Consider the following 15,554-nt stretch of genomic DNA (forward strand, 5'->3'; position numbering starts at 1 on the left):
TGACTAGACCTTAAGATCTCTCTAGTTCTGCATCACTTAGTTACACAGTGTTTTTTTGTAACCAGAACTGTGCATTTTTTTATTTAGTTATTCAGTCATTTTGATACCAAGAATAAAAGCAGCTTTGCTGTGTTTTACAGAATACCCCCACTGCGAAACATCTGCCAGAATAGCGTTCAGTTGAAGTTATACTCAATTCTTGCTCTCTGACTTGAAGTACTTCAGTAGCTCTTGATTTTATTTGCGTGTGGATCCTTAAAATACACAAAATGAGAACTTCAGAGGACTGGTAATCCTGATAGTTAGGATTCTTGTCTAGTCTAGGTTAAAGTTTCATATAGATTATATCAGCTGTATATGTTAATTATATCTTTCCTGATATTCATATGACAACGTATTTACCTACAGCTCTGTAATCCTTATGGCAGAATTATGGAGAAGGCAAAAATTTACTTTCTTCACAACTCAGAAAATTGTTCTGTTAAAATTTTCCTGCCTTCATTTTTGGGGAGAGAGTGAATCTATAATATAGTAAGTAGAAGAAAAAAATGGTTATAAGTGAGACCCATTAGGGAAAAAAAAAATATTTTAGATGAACAGCATTTCAAACTCTCAAATGTTTATAAGACAGTGAATTACATACCCTTGATACTAAAACACATACACATTTAATGTGAAGGTTTTAAGGTAAGGTGCACAAATATTAAGAAATACTAGAATGAATTTGCTGTTACGACTTTAATTGTGAAATCAGTGTCACTCTTACAGAGTTTTAAGTTTACTTTTGTGGCTTTGCTAAGCATCTCCTGTTCTAGTTCCTCCTGCCACTTCTACTGGAACTTTGGCTGCCTTTGTGTTTGTAACATTGTTGACTTGACAGGTTGAGCTGGGGTTTATCTGCTTTTTAAAACTCTGTTTTTGTTTGGTTTGGTTTTGACAGTGACTAATAAAATTAATTAGTAACTTTTTTACTTTTAAACAAAACTTTATCTAAGGTATTACATCAGCACACTTAGTACTTAGCTCCATAGTTAAAACAAAAAGGTAGATAGAATATGTGAGTTGTAGTTGTCTTTCTTGACAAGCTTTTGTAAATTAATGATGGTCCCATTATCTTCATTACAAAATTGTCTATTCTCTTGCTACCTTTATGAATCTTTTCTGCATATTTCAGGAACTTTCCCTTGTTTCTGTCAGCCTACCAGACGTCTTTTCTAGATTCAGGTTTCAGATCACTTATGCCAGGTTAATGAAGCCAGGGCAATATATATTATTTTTTTTAATATAGCTTTTTCCATTGATTCTTAGTGCTCTGTTGGAACATATTTTATCTTGGCTTTTTTCCTCCCTTCCAACTACAAAGTTACTGCCCAGTCTGTTCATGTAATTTCTTCGCATTGTACGGATTGATTTCCCTCCAGATAAATCCCTAGTTCTCTACAGTAACTCAGGGTTTTTCTTCCTTCAGATCCCTGCTTCATTCAGTGTACAGATTGAGCAGTGTTCAACAGATGTATTTTTTTAATCCTTACATTCATTGTGGATCCTGCTTTTCATTTAATGCATACTATTTTAACTTTGTTTAATGGAACATTATTAATTCTCCTGGCAACTTTTTTGTATGAATGTAATTTTAGTATTTTTGAGCTTCACATATTTCAGTTCTTTCATCTAGTTCATCATCTTAACTTTTCTGTGAGCACTAGTGGTATTATATTCTGAATTTTTCATTGGCAAGCTTAGGCACTGTTGCTAAAAACATCTTCCTATTTTGGATGCCAAACTTAGCAATTTAGATATTTTTTTCACAGTATGTAGTAGTAATTCAACTTCATATAATCAGAATAAATTTTCACTGTCTTCATATTCAGGTAAGTTCATCTCACTTCTGTAAATGATACCTCTAACTTTTGAAATTGGGCAGCCAGAAAATGGAAGATCATGCAAAGTAGTGGCCACTTGGAAAGAGATGGGATGACATTCAAGAGCATTCGCCAAAAGATGATCGTTCTCCCTTTGCAGTCATCCTGACTTACTCGTTACTTACCTCACAATTACTTCAACATAAAAAAAAAAAAAAAAGAGGAATGCTTGGGTCATGCTGATGATCTGATACATACCCTCAATTCAACCACAGAACAAGCCCATCACATGTGCTGAAAGAGGTAGGAGTATATGGGAGGACATAGTGCACAAACACGTGTTTAAGGACAGTCTAGTAATAAATATGCCCTATAATTGCTGTACACCCAGCCTTATTTCAGGTATTTCCTAAGGTTCAGAGATTTGCTTTGCAACCGTAATGCTTTATTTTTTTGCTTGCACACCCTTTCTGTGTCTTTTAAAAGAAGAATCCTTTTGCTTTTTTTCCTGCAAGAATTTTGAAATGTAAAATTCTTGATGTGTTTGTGGCTCTCATTGCTAGTACTGCTTAGAACTAGCTAGTTTATTTTTTTTCTTGGCTTCAATGTGTAGCATCAGAGCAACTAATTTTTTTTAAATGGAATTCATCTTCACAATGCTTCTGTAAAATAGATAAGGAATTATTGTTATGTTTTTACTGATTAACTGAGGCGCAAAGAAGCTGAGGAATAAATTTTCTACAGGCCTTACTTTCAATTGTAAGATACTTAAGAGTAGTTGTAGAAGTTAAGGAGTCTTCTTCATGAATCTGATCATCATAAGGTAGAAATCTGCTCCTCCATCTGGCTTAGTTTCAGGCTGCAAAAACCCCCTCATTTACTGATTCATGCACAAAGTAAGTGTTTTCTAAAGAGATAAAAGTTGTGTCCCTTTCTGCAAAGAATGGCAGAGGTCTTGCTTTCAAAATAAAAAGATGAAGGGAATTAAAATTAAGAAATTTAAGGTAGCCCATTTGTCCCAAAAGTGGGATACTCGGGTACCCTCTCTAGGTACTCTGCAGGACTTCCTTCTGAACTTCTGGTGAAAAGAGTTGAACTTTTGGTAAGAATAGCTTAACTGCTCTCTTGGTTTGTATAAAATGGAGGTGGATATCAAGCTGATAAGGATATAGAACTTGAGTTTTTCACTTCCTTGGGTAAGTCTCCTACGTAGCATTATGTAGAAGCTAAATGTCATGATCATGCTCTCTAGATGTGCTCAAAAAAAGTGGTTATGCAATGTTGGGTTTTTTGGGGACAAACTGCAGTAATGTGAGTTAGGAGTCCTCTGAGAATGCTTTCTGGACTAACTAGGAGATTTAGAATCTGATCTCAAGATCAAAGTTAGGTTTAGGCATAAGATAGATGCTTAATTGATCTATCAAGACTAAAGCAGTCTTGGGCTTATGAAGAGATACCATTTTAGGCATCAGGGTAATGTTAAAATGTTTTCTGTGCTGTGGAGCTGATGAATCTCAGGTAGCCAACAAATTTGCATATTTTGTCCCCTAAACTCCTCCAACCGATCTGAGTTCTGCACTGTAATCTCTAGGATACTTCTGCTGAGTAAGAAGCAGTATGCTCTTGCTGGTCCAAAGTTAAAAGCATGCTACTGCGTAAGTGTCCTGCCAAATAAATTGCATCACAGCTCTGCTCTGTCTGTCTTTCCATCAGTAAAGATGCTAATTTGAATGTGCCTTCTTACCAGTTGCTGTTTTGTAGAACTCAGAAGCAGCTTATTGTTCCTGAAGCTTCTGCCCTCTTTTGGATTTGGTAGAAATTGACCAGTGAGTTCAAACATTATTCAAACAAAGACAGCATGGTTATAATTTTTTTCTTAATAGCTCTCAGAGGTATTTCAGATATGTAACGTCTTTCTGTGAAAATCACCTATTTCTTAGCATCTTGTTGAAGAACTGCAATACCTAACCACAGATCTCAGTTACGAATGCACGACATGTTATCCAGCAGGGCTAGTAAAGCTGGAAGCAGGATATGGTTTCATGCCAGGATCTCTGTACTAAGCAGGCCACAGACTTAGAGCAGTTCTGTTGTGTTGCTTTGACTTCTACACTTCACATTTACCCCTTTGCATCAATTCACGTTCACCTGGTTTTTTTATGCCTTTCATTTAATCTTTCTTATGTTCTTGCTTCTACTTCTTTCCATTCCTGTCTCTTTCAGTGCTTTTATTCCTTTTCTTAGAACATTGTGTTTCAATCAGATCAGATTAGTGCAAAAAACATCTGGAACAGTTTATTTACATTTATCATTTTGAGTTACATAGTTGTTTATTAACTTGCACTATTTTTCATTATAGCAAAGCAAGCAATGGAGCAGGGAAAATCTCCAGTTATAATAGACAACACTAATACTCAAGCCTGGGAAATGAAGCCATATGTGGAAGTGGTAGGTTTTGTTGTGTGATTATATCATCTGTTAAAACTTTGCAAACTTACCTTCACATGTGATAAGTTGGTCTGTTTTGTCCAGAAATATTTTCCCTTCTCAAGTTTCTAAAGAGAGACTGCTTATTGATACGATCAGTAATTGGTACGGCAATGGTTCGGACCAATTTAACTATTGACTTGATCTAATCTGCTTAGGCTGGAATGAAAGCTAAGACAGGTTGGGGGTAAGTGAAATTCAGCATGCTACCACCACAGAATTAACTACATCTGTTTGTTATACTGGTTTATAAAGTTTTTGTTACATTTTATGTAATAATAATACACATATCACACGTTTTTCTTTGCTTGCTGCAGGCTCTAGAAAAGGGATACAGAGTGGAGTTCCATGAGCCAGATACTTGGTGGAAGTTTGATCCTGAAGAATTAGAAAAGTAAGGTTTATATTACAGAAATCATTGTACTTTTTATATAGAGATAGATAGATAAATATACACACATATATATTTATGTAGTATGTTATATTTTATTCAGTATCTGATTTTTTAAAAAACTACTAGTATAAAATGTATTTTATTTAAATAGACGTTTTGAGACGTACCTCTAAATGGAAGTGTTATGGATAAACAAACAGACAAATAAATAGAGAACCTGTCTTGTTGGCCAAAAAAATCGATACTAAAATTTTGTTGGACATGAGTATAAAAACAATTGACCCTTTTAAGAATCACTACTATTATAATGAATAATTATTCTGAGAGATTTGTTGCTACAAAATGCTGATGGCAAGAAATAGGTAGAAGACAAAAGGAAATTATGCATTTTGTAAGGAGTGCATCAATATAAGTGCTTTGTTTTTTCTACTTTTATAGATGTCTCAGTGTCAAAGAACAGAAGTCCATTGCTAATCAGTAAAGGTTAAAAAGAAAGCTCATATTTTAGATTCTTTTATTGCAAGATTTTGTGAAATTGTCCCCAGTCTTCAGAGGATCTGACTTAGAGTATTGTTGAATGTAGTCATTGGACTTGTGGGTTGTGAGAGTGCCTGGGAAGCTGCTTATTACACCTGGTTAATGTCTCTTGTCTCAGATCATAGAATCATAGAATGGTTTGGGTTGGAAGGGACCTTAAAGATCATCTAGTTCCAACCCCCCCTGCTGCGGGCAGGGACACCCTCCGCTAGACCACGTTGCCCAAAGCCTCATCAGATGTATCTGCTTTAGGAATCTATGAGGTATTGAACCAACTTAAGGATATTTTATTGTTTGAAATGTAATGTAATATTTTCACAGTTGATCACAAAGAGTTCTCTCACTGATTGTCATTTTATATGCTTCCAGATTACTTGCCTTATAATTGTTTCAGCTTTGTAAAGTAGCCCCGACAATGCACGAAGGATGTGTGTATAATACTTACATTCCTGACTTGGACTTTATTGTGCTTATATATCTCTTAAAGTTTTCACCTTTTGCTCCTAAGTTACCACTACCTTATTTGTAGAGATGGAGTCCTCTCTCTGTAGGGTGGATTCTAGTAAGTTTTTCTAGTTTGGGGTGCAGCAAAGCCAAGTGAGGAAGCTGTCTTAGTAACCAGACATTTCTAAGATGATCCGTGTGAAATTTCCATTACGAGACACTTATTTTCCAGGAAAATTCACGTTTCGCATGGTCTTAACAGGTAACAGGATAAACAAATGTGAAGTGTTGTTACCATTTAATCTCATTGTCTGGTAATTAATTGTAGGAGTTAAATATCTTTCCCAAAACCAAAGGACAACACTTGAACTGTGAAGTACTGCTACCAGTTGTTAGCAGCTTCCTAGAAATGTTTTAGCAGCTCCATTTGCTTTAAATATTTGAATGGAGGCCCACTGTCTGTTTTTTGAGAGTTTAGGAAAGGTAATGATGTGAGGTTTCATTTTGTTTTTCAGTTGCTTGGGGCGAGGGCTCAGTTTTTAAGGGGTGTTTTTTCCCATATTCATGTGTTTGGGAAATAGATAATGATATAGATGTTATTGTAGTTTTGGGATTCTCCTTATGAATTTTGAGCTCAATATTTTGTGCAGTACCTGGGCAAATACTATGCTAATAATAGATTTGGGTAATTTTATTAGCTGTCTGGAGTCATACGTTCTAATTCCGTCCTAAACAGGATTGCTTAAGACCCTGTTTCTGATAGTTGAAAAAAAAATACACTTGCTTGTACTTCAATTAGCAAAAGACTTTTCTTGTGTTTTGGATACATGCTCCTTTTTTTTTTTTTTTTTTTTTTTTTTTAGTGGCACTGTGTAGATTGTTAGTAACTTTTATCAAGTGATACAATATACCGATATTCTAGAAATCAGGTGGATTTCTAGATATTATACTTATAGGGTTGTTTCTTCCACCACTTGGTGTGTTTGAGAAACCTGTGAAAAGGCTTACTAGGTCAACACTGGGTGAATTCTTGATGTCAAAAATGTGACAGATGTTTTAGTGTGAAATAGATGTCAGTGTCTTTTTTTGTGCCTGTGAGGTACAAATTATCTTTAGACTCACTCATGAGTGATTTTGCTTTTAGTTCAGTTTTGTGTACTTCACTTTTGTGAAAACATCTTGACTCTACAGACATATGCCTTGCGGTAGTGGTCAAGACATCTTTCATAGCATTTAGATTTTTATGTAGAGGATTTTGTACTTTGATACCGTTTTTTAGGAAATCTTGAAAACTGCAGGTGAGAGAACAAGAGAGTGGTAAAATCATTGCTAGAAGAGACAGATTTTTTTATTATTATTTTCTTTAAGTATTTAATCAGTGTTGGATGAAAAAATTACCCTCTGTCTTGTTTCTGAGTAGCTGATCAGTTGGGAACTAGAACTTTTTTAAAAAGAAGTATACATTTGATTGAAGCTTTTGGGGAGTAACAGGTATCCTGTGTATAATCTGTATTTTGGGATGGATATTTTAATTTTAAAAAAGGTTACCTACTGTGTAACTTTACACAGAAGTGAAATGCAAACACGTTTAATGTAATCCTTTTTCCTTCAGTGTAATCATAAAACTGCAATTTGCTATTGCCTTCGTCAAACTTGCGCTAATTCTGTTAAGTAATAATGTCTGTGCAGGATTACTTTGTCAGCATATTCGTATATAAGATTCTTCTAGTGTCAGAGCATTTAATAGTGACAGAACTTTGCTTTTATCAATAGATTCTGTGTTCCTCCAGGCAAAACCAGCTTCCAAGGTATAAATACCTGTTAGGAGCTTTTGCTGCTACATCTGTATTGGTTAAGGATAGATGGCTTTATGCTCTTTCAGCAATAGCCAAGCTGCCAAAGGATGAGTGAACAAAAGCCTGAAGAGGAGATCCCAGTATTAAATATACAGCAGATTTGTTTCGTTTTTAAAATTAATTTCTATGCTTGGTGCAATTTTTGCTGTTAGTGATTTTATTATCCAACCTTGTTCTTTAAGCAAAAGTACTTGCTCATTTATGAAGTGATTATACACAAGTCCATTCAGTTGTGGATGAGTATGCACTTTATGCCCAGAGGACTTGAGCTGTAATCTTTTTCTAAGAGTACTAAGATATGGAAAATACTGAATAACTTTGTGCTTCCACCATTTGGCATAAAAGGATTTAGATTTCCTCTTCTGTGTTTTTTCTGTCATGAGAGTCAAATGCTTTATAGAATCCCCATATTTCTAGAGGATTGGCTTTTTTCTCTACTATTAACCTTGTTCATATTCATTAATAAAATAAAAAATGTTAACTGATAAGTTCAACATGTTGCTGCTCCTGGACTTCTTTAGCATAATGTGGAAATTAGTATCATGTAAACAATGAGCTGCTTGTGATGATCACTCTAGCTTCTGATGTTCTCTCAGGGAAGAGTGTCTGTGAGAGAAATACTCTGCTTAAGTCTTTTCTTCCTAGAAAGAAAACTGATAAAATACACCTTAAGGAGCCAGCATCATTCTAAATACTTCTGAGATCACCACTTCTTCCATTCTGAATGTAGTTTCATTTTTTTATGATAGTTTGCACGTTATTCATTCCTGTACTCATTAGCTAGTATACCACGAAAATCTGATGAATAAATAGAAAGCAAAGTCTTTCTAGGATTATTTAGGTACATAGTCCTGGTGAATAACATCACAGTTCTGTATGAAGGACGACTGTATTGTTTTCTGTTATTTAGCATATGCAGTGGTGAATTGTTAAAATAAACTTTAATACAAGTTGAATACTGAGAGAATGAGAATACAGTGTAATAAAAGTGAAATTTCAAATATGAAAAGCAAGAAGAATTGTAAAATTAGAGGTTTTTTCTTTTTCTTAAAGACTGTAAACATATAAACATACCAGACAATTTATTTAAATTTTTATTTTTGTAGGAGGAATAAACATGGGGTCACTCGTGAGAAGATTGCTCAGATGTTGGAACGATATGAATATCAAATATCCATACCTATTGTCATGAATTCAGTGGTACCTCCCCACAAAAACACACAAAGGCCACCTCTGCACCGAAGACATAGGTGGGGAGGCAATACAGACTCATGGAATTCTTTCAGTATTTCCAGTAGCCGATAACACAGTTGCAGTCAGTTAATAAAAATCTGTTACTTGCCCTTCTAAAACACATCATCACCTCCAATAAAGTAGTGATCTTCTGTATTTTAAATAGGCCTCTTTCAAGACCATTTTCTTTTGGAGGTTGTTCCTTTAATGAACTTGCATGTAAATAAAATTGTACATTAAATGTTTTTTAAAACTATATTTATTACAGTTGTAATAACTTTGATTTTAGTAAAATATTCAATATAGTATGACATATAGCAGAGTCTTCCTTCATAAACCTAAGACAATGATGTTGTCATATATCAAGTAACTGTTGAGCAGTTTTTTTAAAGAGGTCATATTAGGAATCTTTTAAAAGAGAATTTAAGCCCCAGAAGAAGAGGTTATTTATGCAATAACCAATTTTAATGATTGAAATTTAGTCTCCTTATCTTTTATGAGATTTTTTTTAAAAATACAATTCTGTCTCAGATTGTCTTTTTTTTTTCTATTTGGCATATATTGCCAATCGGCAAAATTTTGGCATGTATTTTCTTGTTTCGGTTGTGGTTTTTGTTTTGGTTTGTTTTTTTGTCTCAGAAGCTCATCTGGCAGCTGAAGCAACATTCTGCCAATACAGTATTCACCAGCCTTAAACTGTGTAAAAAAATTGTTTATTTGTTTGTTCTCAGTGGTAGTATATAAACTATGATGGTGACTGCACACCACCAACCTCTTTGTGCTGACTAAAAAAAAACCTAAATTTTATCACTAAACCCTCAAAATTTCACAGCTGTGTCTAAGACAATTTTTTCATTTATGATAAAAATGAAATATTAAAGCATTAGGCTGTCAAGTCCTAGTCTGCAGCTGGGCTGCATCAATTCAATATAAATAGTGGATATAATTCTGTAAAACCATGTTGCATTCCTGATTTTGGCACAGTCAATGGTAATCTGTTTTGCACATAACAAAGTATGAGCCAGCATGGGGATTGACTAATTTACTGCCGTTTTTCTCTTTAAAAATGATGGATTTGTAAGTTTTTGCTTTGCTTGCTTTCTAACAGCTTGCTGTATTAATAAAATATTTTTGTCTTCAGTGTTGTTTTAGTAGTTCAGTGCAACAGTTCTATTATTGTCAAGCTTTTAGGATTTTATACAGATTAACATTATTACTAACTTGCTAGCTGAAATAACCGATCTTTAGGTCTAACTACATTTGGTTTCCTTATACTCTGAATGAGTAAATCTTGAACAGGAATTTTTGTCAAGAACATGAGTGCATAGCTAGAAGAATTTTCATGGTTTTCTACTACTAATTTGGTGTAATAGCCATCAGAATTTTGAAAATTCTAAAGCCAGCATAATATTTTTTATTTATATACAATTTTTTAATAGGCCCTAAAAATTACTTCATCTTTAAAGTCTGAATACCATGAAAGTTGAAATTCCAGGAATATAATGAGGTATCTTTCTGTGGGTTTCTAATCCTATTGCACAAATCTAAATTTGTACAGTTTAATGTATATCTGCAATAATATTTTCATAAGAGATTCTATTCATTATAAAAGTTGACGTGTGCAGTTTCATGTCTTAGTAATTGTTTTAATTATTTGAAAAATAATTTAAAATGTTTCAGTAGTGCATGGATTGTTAATATATTGAATAATGTGTATATATAAAAAGAAGCTCTCCAACTATATTAATTGTCTTCCTTCATTGTCTGTTATTCATACCAATTATGTTACTGTGTATTAGTTTTTATAGTTATCTTCCATGTCTCAAAAGAATCATGGAAATAATTGTAAATGGTCAGTAATACTTTAATTATCCCAAAGTTTCTATATTTAAACATGAAAGCATATTTCAAGTGAGAAGAAGATTAAAAGGTTTTAGAAAGACTAATTTTATTTATTCTTTATTCCTTTAAGCTTTAATGAAGTGATAAAATTTATTGAGGCTTTATGTAACATTCACACAGTGTGCTAAGCTATGACAAAAAAGAGCTGATTATTGAAAACTGATGTTCTGATATTTTTTGGTACCTTCTGTCTTCAGTTTTAAAGGAAACTGATTTTTTAGCAATATTTAATTGATATTTAAGCCCTCTCTAACTGAAATTTGTATTTAAATAGATGTGCGTTCATCCTGTTTTAAAATGGTGCAGCATTTTTAGGTGTTATCTTTCTAAAAAATTATTGGTGGATGGTGAGTATTTTTGATATGCAAAGCATGCAGATTGCTAATAGGCTTGCAGTTTGCAAAGGACACATAACAAGAAAGGAATGCTTTGCAGCTTGGCACTGCATCAAACATTTCTTGCAAACTGCTTAATCTATAAAGCTGTTTTTCAAGGTAAGTACAATGACATGGTAGGTGAAAACACAATGGAATTGCTGTCTGTGTAACACATTTTTGTTTCATGGTATATTCATATTTCATGAGGATGTGGCAGTCATGGTCATATGTTTATGTCTCACAGAAGTTGGTTTAACACTGCAATATTTACATGTAAAAATAATAAAAAGATGATGTGAAATACATGTTGCAGGTATTGAATTTCTCCTGCTCCCTCACAAATGAGGAAAATCACTCATTTTGTCAAAAAGTATGTCCCTGAAATGTAAGAACTCGCTGTTCAGTTAGACTGAGGATCTAAAAGTTCTTATTATCTCGCATAGTTTTTATGCAATATACCTGTTGATGATAATGTACCTAGCATGATGTTCCCTGTTTAGATTTCTAGTAATTTGCTAGTTCATCATATTTCATGAAATAATAGTGTCAGATTTTTTTTTAATGTAACTAATGCGTAGAACCTTACTTCAAATTTGCATTCATAACATTATCTGCTGCATGCTTCAAACTAGTGAGATGTTTGGTAAGTAAATTTAAACAGAATAGTTAAGATACTCAGCTGTAGTTTTAACATCCTACTCTTCTAAGCATGAAATTTAAATGAGAATGAATTTGCAGAACGTACATAATTTGGTTCATATAGCTGACCAGTTAGTGTCAGCATGCTAACATCAGATGTATAATATCAACATATTACATGTTCCTATAGAAAAAAAAAGTTCTAGTTTTACTGCTTCATTTAAACTGCTGTTGCTTGTTTGATTTACTTCCTGAGTTATCAAAAGTTTTCATCAGCCTTGTCTTTGACAGTATTCTTACTTTTGTTTAGAGGAAAAAAAAAAACCTAGAAACTAACAAAATAGTAAAAAAAAAAAGAACCCACCCCAGAACCTATGAAACCAAACCCTAGAAGACCTCTGTGCTGGTTTTCGCTGGGATAGAGTTAATTTTCTTCATAGTAGCTGGTATGGGGCTGTGTTTTGGATTTGTGCTGAAAACAGTGCTGATAACACAGGGATGTTTTCATTACTGCTGAGCAGTGCTTACACAGAGCCAAGGCCTTTTCTGCTTCTCACACCACCCCACCAGTGAGCAGGCTGGGGGGGCACAGGAAGCTGGGAGGGGACACAGCCAGGACAGCTGACCCCAACTGACCAAAGGGATGTTCCATACCAGGTGATGTCATGCTCAGCTTATAAGGGGCTAGGGGGAAGAAGAAAGAAAGGGGGGATGCTCAGAGTGATGGCGTTTGTCTTCCCAAGTAACTTGTGCATGATGGAGCCCTGCTTTCCTGGAGATGGCTGAACACCTGCCTGCTGATGGGAAGTGGGGAATGTATTCCTTGTCTTGCTTTGCTTTCGTGCGTGGCTTTTGCTTTACCTATTAAACTGTCTTTATCTCAACCCAGATTTTCTCACTTTCACTCTCCCCCACCCCACCCAGGGGGAGTGAGTGAGTGGCTGTGTGGTGCTGAGCTGCTGACTTGGTTAAACCACGACAACCTAATGTAACACTTTTATTTTTTTTTTTTTAATGTGATGTTAAGTGATCTCCTGTGAGGAATTCTGTCTTCTGCTCTTGCAGTCATGTCCTCTTTACTTTCATTTTAATCTACTTCGCCATGCTGCCTATTTTTTTTAAGTTTTTGTTTTTAAGAAAAAAGCCAAGATTTTGTCTTTTGTCTTGTATCTCTTGAAACCTGCTGCAGGGATGGTAGTTTTTCTTTGTTTCTCTGCTAATAGATAACTGAAAACCAGGCTTTGCCTAGCTGAGATGGGACCCATAACGTTTATATTTGATTGTTTCGTGTCTGTCTGCCATGAGGTAGATTGTGTTGGTATTTTCTTCTTTGAGCTGACCGGTAGGATGCATTTTCAGTAAATTAGAAAAACTCCACACTTTTGTATTTTCACATTCATGGGTGATACCTGTAGTTTTAACTGCTGCTTCCTCCTAGCAATCGAGTTTTCCGGAAGAAGTGTTTTCCTTCTGTGCTAGGACATCATGGAGATGAGGTAACTAGGTATATGTTGAGAATTAGGGAGTTTCCATACAGAAGAACAGAGGTGTGTATTACAATTCCCAGTAAAAAGCAATAAGAAGACATAGTGTGGAAATGCAGTTCATAAAATGGAAATTAAGTACTCAATTTAAGAGTGATCAGATGTTTCATATAGATTGGATGTGGAAAGATTTCACTTTAGTGTTTCTACAGTGACACTTTCTCATTTCAATGTTTTATGTTCTCATCCTTTTGAAATAAGAGCACGAGTAGGGATTAAAGCTTTTTAATAATAATTTCCTAGGTGAGAATCTACTTGTACATCAATTAATTTTGGGTTGGTTTTTTTTTTTCTTTTTATAGGCTAATTGGTTGAAATTAGCTGTAAATCAGCTTGAGTTGACAGAAAAATACATGAAAACATAGCTGGTCTTTTAAGTATTTAGCTGATAAAGTAACAGGATTTGTCAAGGTCAGATAATCTCAAATTAATCTAATTTATTTCTGTAGTAATGGAGAAGCAGCAAGTGGTGTTTTTCAGATAGACTGTCACTGTCATTTTAGATCAAGGACATTAAAAGGATTGAAGTATTGTGTCTGGAAGGGGTCTTTGCAGTTTCCTCTTAGCTGATGATGTTGCTACTTCGTTTCTCAGGTAGGGCAGTCCTTGACTAATGTCTGCCTTACCAATACTTAGTGCTGTTGTAACAATACCATGCTAAGTCAGAATATATTGTATCCATGAAGTAATTTTTTTTATTTATTTTTCCAGTTGTACTTGCAGTCTCTTTAGCGAGGTTAAGTATTTTTCTCTTTGGGGCTGTTAATCAAATTCAACTTTTTTTTTTTGTGGTCTCTCAAACTGGTATCAGAATAACTGCTTTATAATTGTGTGGATCATCCTGCTTGTCCTTTTTAAATATTTTCCTGATACTAACTCTAAGTATTCTAGGATTTTATAGAAACGTAGTAGAATAGTATTTTATGAGCAAAACTTTTGGAACATGTGCTTGCATGTTGTCTAACTCCACTGATTTAAAAAAGCATGAATTCTTTAGTGAACGTTGTTTAATCTCTGCTTAAATTGCTAACAGATGAAGAAGTGCTGCTTTAGCTGACTGAATAAACATTTACTTATTTCTAATTGCTTTATTGTATCATTTACAAATCAGTCTTAGTCGTGGGCCTATAATGCTGTTTGGCTGTTATTTTATTCTCGATACTTGTAATAATTTTTTCTTTTCTCATCAGCCATAGGTTTTGGTTACCTATACTATAGGTTATAATACTCTGTAAGAAGTTACTGAACAGTTTATCCCACATCTTGCTCTTAACCATGAAAAGTTTCTGAAGGCTCCTGAACCTGACATGAGTCTATATTGCTTTTTTTATCTATATTGCTTTTCCCCCATTTAGCATTTTTCCTGATCATTTTCCTATATTGCTTGTAAGACGAATACACTGCTTTACAGGGATCTTGACAACAGAAGTATGGACATCAGATCTTTTATCTGAAGCAAGACAAGTATATGTGTTTGAGCTTCATTTGCAGTTCTTTGCTGTTGTTTGGTATATGTGCTAAATATTCAGTGAAGTATACCTGATAAAATTTCAAAACTATTTTCACTTTATGAATGCTGCAGTTAGAAGACTCTGCTTATGGCTGTGCAGCAAAACTGCATTATATATAGGAGTAGAAATGGAATTGTGTGTATGCGGAAGGCACAGTCAGAGCATTGTGTTTCATGCTGTTTCTGTTTTGTTCCAGCAGTCTAGACTGAGTTCTTGTTTCTAATAATGAATACTTGCATTATGTCTGTAATGCTGCCCTTTTTGATCTGAGGTCTTGAGGAGAGGTTTTGTTCCGAGTAAAGATAGCTAACTGGTTTAACTTTCTACTGCTCGGTAGGAAATTGAGCTGTAAAGAGATTAAATGAGTTTGTCTTACACCTGGGCTGGTTTGTGGTGCCTTTGTTGAGCATGTCAAGCTTTGAGCTTGCTGGCACAAGTAAGATGTGACATACTGGAGTGAGCTGATGAGAGCGGTCAAGGCCTGGAACACATCATGTACAAGGAGAGACTGGGAGAAACGGATTGTTTGGCCTTAAGAGAAGGCCATGGCTAAGGCAGCTTAACGCTCTCTTCACCTGCCGAATGGGAGGGTGTAAAGGTGGAGCCAGCCTCCTCTTACATGAGAAGCAATGAGTAGAGGTTGCAATGTGGGAAATTCCAGTTAGATATTAGGTTGTGTAATCTCTGTCCTTGGAGTATTCAAAACTTGCCTGGGCAAGGCAGCGAACGACGAGATCTTAGTATTGAGCAGAGGTTGGACCATATGAT

At 34.8% G+C, this 15,554-nt stretch overlaps 1 protein-coding gene across 12 annotated transcripts in view; it reads left to right on the forward strand.

Annotated features, from left to right (window-relative positions):
* The window catches only part of N4BP2L2 (NEDD4 binding protein 2 like 2), a 49,709-nt gene that overhangs the window by 15,047 nt on the left and 19,108 nt on the right, over positions 1 to 15,554 (forward strand). For 6 of the 12 annotated variants that reach the window (XR_012833361.1, XM_075742036.1, XM_075742042.1 and 3 more), the window contains 3 exons: positions 4,222 to 4,310; positions 4,667 to 4,743; positions 8,687 to 8,830. Coding sequence is in view for 11 of the 12 variants with exons in the window: in XM_075742036.1 (XP_075598151.1) it covers positions 4,222 to 4,310; positions 4,667 to 4,743; positions 8,687 to 8,830 (310 nt within the window). In the remaining variant the exon portion in view is untranslated. Of the gene's footprint in view, positions 1 to 87; positions 2,166 to 2,918; positions 3,689 to 4,221; positions 4,311 to 4,666; positions 4,744 to 4,766; positions 5,544 to 8,686; positions 9,055 to 15,554 lie in introns of those variants that run through there. The other 6 variants (XM_075742038.1, XM_075742039.1, XM_075742037.1 and 3 more) reach the window with 6 other exon arrangements.

Source organism: Balearica regulorum, chromosome 1 (genome assembly GCF_011004875.1).
Source record: "Balearica regulorum gibbericeps isolate bBalReg1 chromosome 1, bBalReg1.pri, whole genome shotgun sequence".
In the NCBI taxonomy this organism is placed as follows: domain Eukaryota; kingdom Metazoa; phylum Chordata; class Aves; order Gruiformes; family Gruidae; genus Balearica; species Balearica regulorum.